At 39.0% G+C, this 14530-nt stretch overlaps 1 protein-coding gene across 4 annotated transcripts in view; it reads right to left on the bottom strand.

Moving 5' to 3' along the window:
• The window catches only part of NUP107 (nucleoporin 107), a 49406-nt gene extending 37237 nt beyond the window's left edge, over positions 1–12169 (bottom strand). For 2 of the 4 annotated variants that reach the window (XR_005719721.1, XM_040233409.1), the window contains exons 1-5: positions 12057–12169; positions 10180–10271; positions 9379–9465; positions 8622–8737; positions 4499–4643 (exon numbers count right to left, since the gene is read on the bottom strand). Coding sequence is in view for 3 of the 4 variants with exons in the window: in XM_040233409.1 (XP_040089343.1) it covers positions 4499–4643; positions 8622–8737; positions 9379–9465; positions 10180–10271; positions 12057–12064 (448 nt within the window). In the remaining variant the exon portion in view is untranslated. Of the gene's footprint in view, positions 1–4498; positions 4644–8231; positions 8355–8621; positions 8765–9377; positions 9466–10179; positions 10272–12056 lie in introns of those variants that run through there. The other 2 variants (XM_040233410.1, XM_040233412.1) reach the window with 2 other exon arrangements.
• Between the last annotated feature and the right edge of the window lie 2361 nt (positions 12170–14530).

The raw sequence follows: 14530 nt of genomic DNA, 5'->3' as shown, positions 1-14530 counted from the left end.
ATATGAAACCTGAAACTGTGTAACGTTTAGAAAAAAATATAGGGAAAAGCTTCTTGACACCTGTCTTGAGAATAATTTTTGGATATGACACCAAAAGCATAAGCAACAAAAGCAAAAAATCAACAAGTGGGACTATATCAACTAAACAGCTCTGCACAGCAAAAGATACAATCAACAAAATGAATTGGCAATCTATGGAATTGAGAGAAAATATCTGTAAACCATATATCTGATAAAAAGTTAATCTTCAAAATATATGAAGAATTCATAAAAAATCAAACAGTACGATTTAAAAATGGGCAGAGGAACTGAACAGACATTTCTCCAAAGATGACATACAAATAGCTAACACATATACATGAAAAGATGCTCAACAACACTAATCAGCAGAGAAATACAAATCAAAATCATAGTGAGATATCACCACACATGTATAAGAACAAGTATCACCAATTAATAAGACTAGAAATGGCAAGTGTTGGTGAAGATGCAGAGAAAAGGGAACATTTGTGCACTACTGGTGAGAACATAAATTAGTTTAGCCACTACGGCAAACAGTATGAAGCTTTCTTAAAAAATTAAAAATAGAACTACCAAATGATCTAGCAATACCACTTCTGGGTGTATATTCAAAGGAAATGAAAACAGGCTAACAAAAAGGTATCTACAGGAACTTCCCTATAAATACAGTGGTACAGTGGATGGGAATCCGTCTGCCAATGAAGGAGACACAGGTTGATCCCTTGTCTGGGAAGACTCCACATGCCGTGGAGCAACTAAATCCGTGGGCCACAACTACTTAAGCCAACGTACCTACAGCCTGTGCTCCACAACAAGAGAAGCATTGCAAAGAGAAGCCCGTGCACTGCAATGAACAGTAGTCCCAACTCCCTTGCCCCAACTACAGAAAGCCAGCACACAGCAATGAAGACCCAGTGCAACCAAAAATAATAAAAAGAAAAGGCAGCTGTACTTTCATTTTCAATGTGGCACTGTACACCACAGCCAAGATAGGGGAAAAACCCAAGTATCCATCACCAGATAAATAGATAGAAAAGCGGGCTGTATGTGTATACACACATATACACACATACATATATATATATATGTATATATATATGTATATGTGTGTACATATACATATACATATATATATATATATAGGCCTGCCCTGGTGACTTAGAGGTAAAGAATCTGCCTGCTGATGCAGGAGACATGGATTCGATCCCTGGGTCAGGAGAATCCCCTGAAGAAAGAAATGACAACCCATTCCAGTATTCTTGCCTGGGAAATTGCACAGAGGAGCCAGGCGGGCTATAGTCTATGAGGTCACAAAGAGTTGGGCATGACTTAGTGACTAAACAACAACATATTAATACATACATAAACACACACACACACAAAACCAGAATATTTTTCAGCCATGAAAAAGTGATGTTATTTGCAACAGGATAGACCCTGGATAAACCCTGAAGGCATTAAGTAAAATAAGTCTAACAGCTAAGAGAGAGATAAATACTGTACTGTATCACTCATGAGGAATCTAAAAAAGCCAAACTCAAAGAACCAGAGCCTGGAACAGTGGTTTCCAGGGTCTGGAGGATAAGGGAATTGTGAGATGTTGTTTCAAGTGTACAAATCTGCAGTGAGCAGATGAATAAATTCTGAAAATCCAATGCACACAGCATTGTTATAGTCAATAAATCTGCACTACATAGTTCAAAGTTGCTAAGAGATGAGATCTTAAATGTTCTTATCACAGAAATGATAATTATATAATGTGAAAGTATCATGGAGGCGTTAGCTAACACTAATAATCGTACAATACACAAGTATATCAAAGCAATATGTCATACACCTTAAAATTACAGAATGTCAATTTCAAAACAAACAAACAAACAAAACCCTAACACTGTAACTCTCCATTCTCCCTTGTCCCTAGACCTTCGCAATCATTATTCCACTATGTCTATGAGTTCGACTACTCTAGGTGTCTCATATAAGTGAAATTTGGTCCCTATGCTACTGGCTTATTTCATCAGGCATAAAGTCCTCAAACTTCATTCATGTTGTAGCATGTGTCTGAATTATATCCCACTAAAAAGTATTTATCATATTTTATCCTTTATCCATCAATGGGATTTGGGTTCCTTCTATCTTTTGTTCACAGGGCTATGAAGGAGGAAATACAAATCTCTTTAAAATCTGGTTTTCACTTCTTTTGGAATATACCCAGAGGTCGTGTCCAACTCTGTGACCCCATGGACTATACAGTCCATGGAATTCTCCAGGCCAAAACACTGGAGTGGGGAGCCTTTCCCTTCTCCAGGGGATCTTCCCAACCCAGGGATCAAACCCAGGTCTCCTGTATTGAGAGCGGATTCTTTACCAGCTGAGCCCCAAGGGAAGCCCATACCCAGAGGTAGAATTGCTAAATCATAAGGTAATTCTATGTTTAATTTTTTGAGGAACGACCATATTGTTTGCCACAGTATTGCACCATTTCGCATTCACACCACCAACACACAAGAGTTCCAATTTTCCCATATCCTTGCCAACATTTACCATTTCCTGTTTATTTGTTTTTTTTGTTTTTGAGAGTAGCTATCTTAATGGGTGTGAGGCGCTGTCTCATTGTAGTTTTGATTTGCGTTTCCTTAATGATCACTACATCCATCCAGTGCTCAGTCGTGTCCAACTCTTTGTGGTTCCCTAGACTGCAGCCCGCCAGGCTCCTCTGTCCATGGGATCTCCCAGGTAAGAATACTGGAGTGGGTTGCCATTTCCTTCTTCAGAGTGCCTTCCCGACCTAGGGGCTGAATCTCCATCTCATACACTGCACTCTCTACCACTTGAGCTATACTGAGCAAATTTTCATGTGCATGATAGCTACTTCTGTATGTTCTTTGGAGAAATATCTATACAAGTTATCTGTCCACTTTTCAGTTGGATTGTCTTCTGCTACTGTTGAGTTGTAGTTCTTTTTATATCCTGAATATTAATTTTTTGACTTGCAAATATATTCTGACATTCTGTGGCCTTTTCACTCTATTGACTGTATTTTCTGACCCATATTTTGATGTAGTCCAACTTATCTATTTAGTCTTCTGTCACCTATAAGTTTTTTAAGATTCCAAAGATATATTAGTTATTAGTCTGTCAACAATTACTACAAAAACATGAGCCACATTTTAAAACACCTGAATTGTATTTTAAGTACACCATAACAAAGTAATTGGGAAAGTTACAGCATATCCTAAAATGACATGCTTGATTCAGGGAAAATATATACACCCTACTATAATATTGTATATCTAAGGCCTCAGCCATGGTTCATACTAAACATGAAATTCTTATATTTTATATATTAAGTACAAAGCATTTTTGAATTACTCAATATTTGAATGCTTATCACTGGCATATACTACAAAGAAGTAGTAGTCACTACATTGTTGAGAAGGGTGCTGAAATCAAACTGCTCAGTTTTAAATCCTGGTGCCATCACTTCTTAGCCAGGTAAGCTCAAATAGGTTACTTAGTATATCTGAGCACCTGTTTCCTTTCCACGAAAATGAAATAGCTATTGTATTTATTTAATGGACCATGAAATGCGTTAACATGCATACTGCTGCTACTGCTAAGTCACTTCAGTCGTGTCCGACTCTGTGCAACCCCATAGATGGCAGCCCACCAGGCTCCCCCGTCCCTGGGATTCTCCAGGCAAGAACACTGGAGTGGGTTGCCATTTCCTTCTCCAATGCATGAAAGTGAAAAGTGAAAGCAAAGCCGCTCAGTCGTGTCCAACTCGCAGCGACCCCAGGGACTGCAGCACCAGGCTCCTCCGTCCATGGCATCTTCCAAGCAAAAGTACTGGAGCGGGGTGCCACTGCCTTCTCCGAATGTGCATACAGTGGTAAGCATACTGACTAGCACTCATATATGTTAGTCTATGATGATAAATTAATGAAGAATCTATGTCATAATGTGCAGGTATAAACACACTAAAAGCAAATGCTTTTTTCCAAAAGGGAATGGTAATAACCAGCCTAAAGTCAGAATGGTCACAATACTATTTGAAGAAACAGCATTAGCATTCAGGCCAAAACAAAACATGTCAACAATGTCAGATAAAAATTAAACAAAAAGAGAAGCTCTCTCAACAGCACAAGTTTGGAAAGAATAGAAGCATTAGCGACTAGTCTAATAACCTAACAGGGAGCTATTTACACTGAAAAGATTAAATGGCAGGATGCTGCTCCAACTGAGAACTAAGGTGAGGTTCTGAACCTTCTAGAGTTACTACTGGGTTGGCCAAAAATTTCACTGAAAAATCCAAACAAATTTGGCTAACCCATTATCATCAAGTGGCACAGCCATTACCATAACTAATAAGCATAACAAAAAATATTTTTAAATATTCAGGAATAGGAGATGATTTCCTTGATGTTAGTAAAATGACAAACTACTGTGTTATAAACAAAGACCAAAGCTATTTTACCAGCTTCTCCAGGATCATCCTCTCGTAACATAACAGCACTGAGGGTAACGTCCTCTGTTACACTGTGGGGCTCTGTGTTTGTAAACAGCCCTGCACGCTGTGATGAGAAAGCAGTGGCCCAGTTACTGTCATCCAGGTTAGTCACCTAAAAGATAAAGGAGATATAGAAAAGTAATGTAGTTATTGGCACTGAGTGAATAAAGACTTTAATACTATTAACATTTTTTTAAAAAAACGCATGTGTTTTTCACTTTTAAAAGATAGCCACATGATTATATCTACCTAAAGAAACTAAAGACCTATATACAGAAAACTATAAAACACTGATGAAAGAAATCAAAGAGGACACTAATAGATGGAGAAATATACCATGCTCATGGATCGGAAGAATCAATATAGTGAAAATGAGTATATTACCCAAAGCAATTTACAAATTCAATGCAATCCCTATCAAGATACCGACGATATTTTTCACAGAACTAGAACAAATAATTTCAAGATTTGTATGGAAATACAAAAAACCACGAATAGCCAAAGCAATCTTGAGAAAGAAGAATGGAACTGGAGGAATCAATTTGCCTGACTTCAGGCTCTACTACAAAGCCACAGTCATCAAGACAGTATGGTACTGGCACAAAGACAGACATATAGATCAACGGAACAAAATAGAAAGCCCAGAGATAAATCCACATACATATGGACACCTTATCTTTGACAAAGGAGGCAAGAATATACAATGGAGTAAAGACAATCTCTTTAACAAGTGGTGCTGGGAAAACTGGTCAACCACTTGTAAAAGAATGAAACTAGATCACTTTCTAACACCGCACACAAAGATAAACTCAAAATGGATTAAAGATCTAAATGTAAGACCAGAAACTATAAAACTCTTAGAGGAGAACATAGGCAAAACACTCTCCGACATAAACCACAGCAGGATCCTCTATGATCCACCTCCCAGAATTCTGGAAATAAAAGCAAAAATAAACAAATGGGATCTAATTAAAATTAAAAGCTTCTGCACAACAAAGGAAAACATAAGCAAAGTGAAAAGACAGCCTTCCGAATGGGAGAAAATAATAGCAAATGAAGCAACTGACAAACAACTAATCTCAAAAATATACAAGCAACTCCTGCAGCTCAATTCCAGAAAAATAAACGACCCAATAAAAAAATGGGCCAAAGAACTAAATAGACATTTCTCCAAAGAAGACATACGGATGGCTAACAAACACATGAAAAGATGCTCAACATCACTCATTATAAGAGAAATGCAAATCAAAACCACAATGAGGTACCACTTCACACCAGTCAGAATGTCTGCGATCCAAAAATCTGCAAGCAATAAATGCTGGAGAGGGTGTGGAGAGAAGGGAACCCTACTACACTGTTGGTGGGAATGCAAACTAGTACAGCCACTATGGAGAACAGTGTGGAGATTCCTTAAAAAATTGCAAATAGAAATGCCTTATGACCCAGCAATCCCACTGTTGGGCATACACACAGAGGAAACCAGAATTGAAAGAGACACATGTACCCCAATGTTCATTGCAGCACTGTTTATAATAGCCAGGACATGGAAACAACCTAGATGTCCATCAGTAGATGAATGGATAAGAAAGCTGTGGTACATATACACAATGGAGTATTACTCAGCCATTAAAAAGAATACATTTGAATCAGTTCTGATGAGATGGATGAAACTGGAGCCGATTATACAGAATGAAGTGAGCCAGAAAGAAAAACACCAATACAGTATACTAACACATATATATGGAATTTAGGAAGATGGCAATGATGACCCTGTATGCAGGACAGCAAAAAAGACACAGATGTGTATAGCGGACTTTTGGACTCTGAAGGAGAGGGAGAGGGTGTGATGATTTGGGAGAATGGCATTGAAACATGTATAATATCATGTAAGAATCGAAATGCCAGTCTATGTCTGATGCAGGATATGACACGCTTGGGGCTGATGCGCGGGGATGACCCAGAGAGATGTTGTGGGGAGGGGGGTGGGAGGGGGGTTCATGTTTGGGAACGCATGTACACCTGTGGTGGATTCATGTCAATCTATGCCAAAACCAATACAGAATTGTAAAGTAAAAATTAAAAAATAAAAAAAAATTAAAAAAAAAAGATAGCCACATGATTATTTTGTTAAGGATATTATGGCTGTGTTTTCTTCTTTGCACTACTCCATACTTTTATGCTCTAGTAAAAGTGTTAGTCACTCAGTTGTGTCCAATTCTTCATGACCCCATAGACTGTAGCCCACCAGGCTCCTCTGTTCATGAATTTTACTCTCTAGGACTACTTTAAATCAATTTTTTAATTTTGGGAAATATTATGGGATGAATGACTCAGTTTCTTAAACAAATAAATGGTAATAAAAAAAGGATGATTTAGAAAGTTACAGATTTAAGTACTTGAGACATACCAAGCAAATGCAATGTGTTAAAAAATCCAGGCATGAGCAACAATAAAAATGTACCTTTAAATTAGTCTCCCCAAGGGAAAATGCTAAAGATGGGTGCTGGGACCCTATATATTAATGAGATAGTAACTATGGGCTGAGAGTTTAGCTTCAGCTACCACAAGACTGATTTCCTTCTGGGTACTCATCATCATTAGCACCCAGATCAAACTGAAAAATCTTACACAGTAGTGATATTCTGCATTCATAAAAATGTTTTGTAGGTAGACACATGGTGTACTTAAACTCAACCAAGGTAACAAATAACTGTACTTCCTTCAACCACCTCTCATAACTGATACTGAAATTGGCAAAACAAAATCAAGAAAACATTTTTTACTACAAAGTAACTTCCAAACATTCTGTGATAATCAATACATATTTACTCTATCCTGGCCTTTCAGTTCAGTTCAGTTCAGTCACGCAGTCATGTCCGACTCTTTGAGACCCCATGAATCACAGCACGCCAGGCCTCTCTGTCCATCACCAACTCCCGGAGTTCACTCAAACTCATGTCCATCGAGTCGGTAATGCCATCCAGCCATTTCATCCTCTGTCGTCCCCTTCTCCCCCTGCCCCCAATCCCTCCCAGCATCAGGGTCTTTTCCAATGAGTCAACTCTTCGCATGAGGTGGCCTGGCCTTTAGAAGAGTAATAATTTTACTATTAAACTTGTAGTTCTGAAGCACTAAATAATAAAAGTCATCATCTTATGTTGAAACCTAGAAGCAGTCAATTCACTCATGTTTTTAAGTAGAATAAGAATAAACGTTGCCAAAATAAACCAGCTTCATAACCAGAATAAAACTGTTCAATGACCAAACCGCTGTTAAGATACTAACACTCTAAAATATTTCAAAGATTGATTTAACCTTCTAAGACAAGGAGAGGTTTAATATGCAAAACCATTCCTTTGAAAACACAAAATTTAGACAATTTCTGGCGTGTGTAAAACTCTGTTTTTTCAATAACCACAGAGCCATTTCTGGTGTGTGTAAAACTCTGTTTTTTCAATAACCACAGAGCCAAATAAAGAGCCCTTTTCATCTTGTTCCTGGAACTAAATGAGCCATAACACTCTTACTAGTCCAACAAAACTCTTCCGTTTTCATCATCTCAGTTAGGCACAATTCTTTCTTTCTCTATAGGGTATTTTAAGCACCCAGGTCAGGTCATTCTGCCTCACAATCTATATGACATTTCTTTTGCTATTTTAAATACTGTATCATAATGATTCCTGAAGAGTGACTCACTTACTTTTCCTCAAATTTTCTCTTTTCTCTCCTTTAATGCTTTGTTTTTCTTCCTTATGACAGGCTTCATTGCTTACTCTTGGCCTCCTCTTCTATGCTTCAAAACAGGGTTCAGTTTTTACAGCCACTAGCAACCAATCAGAATTATTTATTCTGATCAGTAAACTGTCAGATTAATACATTTTATCTGCATCTAACTGCTGCTGGTGTCACAGTTTCCACCTATGACGTGAGATGCTTACGGGTCTCAGTTTTCTGGAAGTCTAACCAAAAAATGATTTCAACCTACATAACTGAGTTACTTTAATTATGAATAAGATTTCAATTCTCATTAAAAATTTTTTAGCTAAGTATCATGCCATACTTAAAATTTCAGCCCCATTTTTCTACATACCATAGACAGATTTCCCAAGAACCCTGAAGACTGTGTAAGCCGGGGAGACCTCCCTCCAGTTCCAAGAATGCAGGATATATCTGGTTGCCTCAGTAAGCTCCGGCTTGGTGGAGTAACTACAAGCAAGAAGTTAGTAAAAAGAATTCGAAGTGCATGAGCATTGATCATGAAAATGAAACAAGCAAATAAAAACAAATAATTTTCACTTTTCAATTATTTAGATTCTAACCAAATAAATACTTTCAATATTAACATTTCTATAATATGAAGATTTAACTTATTTTTCTAAATACAAACTTTTGGTACTACTGAGCCCACCAAAAAAACTTTACTGCAAACAGAAATGCTGTCATTATAACGTAACTGAACATAAAAAAAAAGACACTCATGAATTCATGGATTTATCAAATTCTAATTTTATAAAGCATACTATAGTATAGAGGACATGGGCTCTGAAGTAAGCAGATTATGATTTGAATTTTGGTTCCATTACTTACATACTTACCTAGCTATTTTATCTGCATTAATCAACTTCTCTAGTTCTCATGTTCAGATTTGGCAAAATAGAGACAATATCTACTTCACAGCTATTATGCAATTATGTAAAGCCTTACACATGGTAAGAGTTCAACAAATAGTAAGTGCAATCCCTATTATTTGCTCTTAATTAAAAATAACTTATAAAATATAATATATATTACAGTATTAGCTATTACTATTATCATTATTAAATGCTTTAAAAGCAAAAAAATCTTACAAGGTTGTCGAAATGAGCTGGGAGTTCGGGGCATAACCTGGTTTCTTGGAGTGGTATTAGAAAAAATTTCATCTTGGGATGCCCGAACTACAGGAAATGTTAAGGAAAGTTTTCGTATAGAAAAAAACATCACTAAAGTTAGAATGAACCATATTTCAGTTCAGTTCAGTCGCTCAGTCGTGTCCGACTCTTTGTGACCCCATGAATCACAGCATGCCAGGCCTCCCTGTCCATCACCAACTCCCAGAGTTTACCCAAACTCATGTCCATAGAGTTGATGATGCCATCCAGCCATCTCATCCTCTGTCGTCTCCTTCTCCTCCTGACCCCAATCCCTCCCAGCATGAACCATATTTACACTATACAAAATATGGGAATATGTTTTTTCAGGACAAGGTATTTTATAGCTACCATATTTTCTATGCAAAGAGTAAATAATTCCCTTTCCCCTTTAAATTCTAGTTATCAGTTACTACAGTCTTGAACTAAGTGCTCAAGTCTTAGGTTACCACATACTGAACTAAGAGTTCTTAGAACTCAAATAATAAAGAAAATCTAATCTCAGCAAAAGCTAACCACAATAAAGTTAGCAGTAAAATGGAACATCCTTATTTTCAAGGAAATATGAATCTCACTGAATTTCAGCATTATATTTACCAAATAACACATCTGGAGAGTTTAAAAAAATTAATTTCCACAGTATTTTATTGCAGCTAGTGTTTAATATCACTTATGAAGTCTATAATGCTAACTCCAAACATGTTACAATTTTTATAATGATGCTTAAAATGCAAAGGATACTTAAAGCTCTTTTTTGGGCACTCTGTTTTCGTGCAGTCCGAGTCACCTCTGCCTCCCGGATCACAGGAGATGACATCTCTCCAAAGCCACTCCTAAAATGGCAATAATCAAATTCACATGAATGAAATGAGAAAGGAGCATTTGCAAAAAAACTTTTATCATTATGACTGAAGCAAAGGATCCTAAGTCAGTCAAGGCATAGATCATCGCAACTGCCAAGTCTTTTTTTGTTGCTAATACTTCTCTGACTCCAAATCCAGCTTATCTCTCAAAGTCCTGCTCAAATTTTACCTGCATAAAGTCTTCTCTGACTTACTTGTTAATTTTTTCCTCCTCTGGAATTATTTTAACACTTGGAATCTAAATCTATATTCTAACACTGCTTTAAATAATTGCTTTGTGAAGATAAACCTTTCTTCGTTGGATTGAGGAGGTTCCTAAAGTTGCAGGAACTCTTAAAAGGATGTTCTGTAGTCTCCAAAGTACTTCAAACCATGGATACTTCTGTTTAAGCTGGTGACCTGGGAAACTAAATAAAAAATAAATCTAATAAATTGGGAAGAAATGATCCTTCAAGCTTTTCTTCCCAGAGTACACTAAGGGTGTCGCCGGTCTCAGCACTATTATAGTCACAGACATTCTCCGCCCAAAGTCTAGAAAATAAATTGTGTGTATTATGAGACCTGTATCTTAAGAATCTAATGTGCATTTCCTCCACTTGAAATCTTCAGATAGATATCTCTGGCCTACAGAATCAAGTCCAAATTTCCTACCATGGTTTTTATAATCTGACCCCAGCTTACCAGTTCAGCCACAAACATCACTTTCATACAAACACACACTGCATGTGACCATTCAGCTACACTTTCATATCCTTACACCTTTGTACCTTTGTAGGCATTCTTTTCAGAGGCCTACATTCACCTCTTTGGTCTATCTGGTGAATACTTACTCATCAAACAGCCCCCTAGAATCTAGAAACACATATCCAGCTTGGCAACTTGGTTCTTAGCTTCCTTTGTTAGCTTCCTAACTGATCAAGTTCCTTCTTTTAGCCTCAATGCTATGTGTGAAAAGATCACAGTAGCTACCCTCATAGAATTGTTAGAAGGATTAAAATAGCTAACATAGCATCACAAATGCTTCCACAAAAAAAAAAAAAAAATCCGCCGGCAAAGCAGGAGACGCGAGTTCGATCTCTGGGTCCGGAAGATCCCCTGTGGCGGACCTGGCAACCCACTCCAGTATTCTTGCGTGGAGAATCCCATGGACAGTGCAGCCTGGACGGCTGCAGTTCATGGGGTTGCAAAAATCTGACACCACTTAGCGACCGAACAGTAACAATAATATATTTTAAACGGTTAAGGCACTCGATGTAGGCTACTGCCACTATTCAAAGACCACCTAGAATGTATCCTCATTTGAGAGGTCTTCCTGATACTTTCCATGACAAGGAGACTTCACTGCTCCACTTGTTTTCCCACAAAGTAGTACAAAACACTTATCATTCCGCACTGCTCCGTCGTCTCCTTCACTATACATTCCCCGAGGCCAAGATCCTTGAATAACTCATCAGGTCCCTACATAAAGATGAGTTATTCAAGGATCTTGGCCTCGGGGAATGTATAGTGAACCTTGAATAACTCATCAAGCCCCTACATAAAGATGAGTTATTCAAGGATGTTGGCAAGGACCATATCCGTCCCCGGCCCAAGCGGCCTTTCTCCCTTAGCTGCAGTCTCCCAGTCGGAAAAGGATGCCTAGGGTCAGGACCCAGGCCCTCGTATGCTTCCTCTGAGTCGGGTTTCACCTGTTTCATTCCTTCAACACGCTGGAGAGGAAAATGACCGACTTCAGCCTTCACCACCAGAACTTACCTGTCCATGGCTACAGCCTTCTCCACCGAGAACTTTGCAAACTCAACTCGTTTAGCCACCGCGTTTCAGCCTACCCGCTCACCGGAAGTAAGCCCTTCGACCCGGAAGCAAGTTCTCATGTTCTCGCGAGGGGTAGGAGGGGAAAAGAACCAACTTTCCCTCTAGGCGCATGCACAAATTCGCCGGCAGCCTCACTTTCGGTCTGCGCAGGCGCAAAGTTGTGTCGGCGATTAACGGCTCCGGGCTGGGCGGGGCAGGACCAGGGGCAGAGTAGAAGTGGGGTAGGAGGCGGGGCCTGATCGTTTATCCGTGCTGCGCAGCCGCCACTTTGCTTGACTGACATTTGTGGGCGTGGTCCAGGCGTCGGGATCCTACTAGAGGTCCTGATGTATGTATATTGATGGCATAGAAAAACGTGAAGCCATTTCCTCATACTCTATGGGAAACACCCTGGTCGTTGAATTCAGACGTGCTGGCTCTGCTCTACATCTTGGAGGTTCTTATATCTCTGACTGGACCCGCCTTGTTTGAGCTGTAATGTAAACCCCTTACAGTTTTTGAAACTGTTTTCCATAGTGGCTAATTATTCTTTACTTGGTATATTTCCCTATTAAGGAGAAAATGATCACCTGTCTTAAAAAGTATAAAAGGTGTTGGTATCGCCCTCTATTTCAAAGTGCAGTAGTCAAAAAGCTGTATATTCTAGCCCTAAAGGAATAAGTTTACGTTTTCCTTAGGCATTTGTTGATATATTCCACCCTAATCCTAGGAAATGTCGCTCCAGGAGGACTTCTTCATACCTAATTCCTGCTGAGACGGCGTGGGGTTTTGAAAAAACGTGGCGTTGAGCTCCATCTAGGTTAGAAACCCCGGCGCTGCAGATTCCTTGCCTGTAAAATGGAGATAAAGCGTTCATCACAGAGTTCTTGGGAGGATTAAAACGAGATGTCAAAGGTGCATCGCACATAGTAGTCATCGAAATGTTAATTTTCTCCTCCATCAATAACTATTTGAGTCTCACCCTAGTACCCTCTTTTTTTTCCATATTCTAATTTTTCTTGTACAAAAGAGTACTTGTCTCTTAAAGGAAAACGAAATGTGGCCTTAATGTTTTTTTGTCAGTACTGGAATCAGGTTTATTCAAAGTAGGAGCCTGTTTCAGGTTCTTGCCATGTGTCCCCTGGCAAATGAATTGTAAAGTGTTTTATTCTAAAATGTATTTGCAGTGATTGACCATAAGGCACACAGTAAAAGGGAAGAGCAGTTTGGAGCAAAGGATTACCTCCAAGGTTCAGTTCATATGTAAAGAGGGAACATTTGTGTAAAAAGTGTACCAGAAAACTACCCTGGAGGTCCAATTGTTAAGACTTTGCCTTCCACTGAAATGGGTGTAGTTTTCATCCCTGGTCTGGGAGCTGAGATCCCACATGCCTCTGAGCCAAAACAACAACAACAACAAAAGCCCAGAACATAAACAACAGAAGCAACATTGTAACAAATTCAATAAAGACTTTAAAAATGGTCCACATCAAAAAATTAAAAATTAAAAGTGCCTCATTCAAAAGGCAACAGCAAGCCCAGAAATAAGGAATGATTTCTATGGGCTGGGTAATTTCATAGACCAGGGCTTTCCAGGTGGCTCAGTGTAAAGAATCTGCTTGCTAAGCAGGAGACATGGGTTCTATCCCTGGGTCAGGATGATACCATGGAGAAGGAAATGGCAACCCACTCCAGTATTCTTGCCTGGAGAATCCATGGACAGAGGAGCCTGTAGAGCTATAGTCAGATCCCAAAAGATTTAGACATGATTTAGTAACTAATCAGCAGCAGTAATTTCATAGGCTAACAAGTGGAAGAATTATTTCAACTATTTTGGGGAAGGCAGGAGGATTTCAAGGAATTAGGCCACCACCACTTGATGGCCTTTCACAGTGGGTGGGCCTCAGAACTGTCATGGCAACTATTATTTAGATGCTAATATATTACAGTGAGCTTATAAGGCTCAGGCTTCCCTTGTGGCTCAGCTGGCACAAAATCCGCCTGCAGTGTGGGAGACCTGGGTTTGATCCCTGGGTTGGGAAGATCCCCTGGAGAAGGGAAAGGCTACCCACTCCAGTATTCTGGCCTGGAGAATTTCATGGACTGTATAGTTAATGGGGTCACAAAGAGTCAGAAACAACTGAACAACTTTCACTTCACTTTATGAGGCTCAGTGTCTACAGGAAGTTGAATCTTCTGTCATCTTAGACCTAACTGGTTCTAACAGTTTATGTCATATTCTCAAAGGCTATATCATTTTTTAAAATAATAATTTTATTTGTTTATTTTTGGCTGTGCTGGGGCTTCACTGCTGAGTGGGATTTTCTCTCCTTGTGGCGAGCAAGGACTGCTCTCTAGTTCTGCTGTGCAGGCTTTCCGTTGCAGTGGCTTCTTTTGTTGAGGAGGACAGGCTGTAGAGCACGCCAGCTTCAGTA

This window comes from Oryx dammah, unplaced genomic scaffold, assembly GCF_014754425.2.
Source record: "Oryx dammah isolate SB20612 unplaced genomic scaffold, SCBI_Odam_1.1 HiC_scaffold_29, whole genome shotgun sequence".
In the NCBI taxonomy this organism is placed as follows: domain Eukaryota; kingdom Metazoa; phylum Chordata; class Mammalia; order Artiodactyla; family Bovidae; genus Oryx; species Oryx dammah.
Note: the sequence above shows the minus strand (reverse complement) of the source record. Positions and strands in the feature narration are given on the sequence as shown.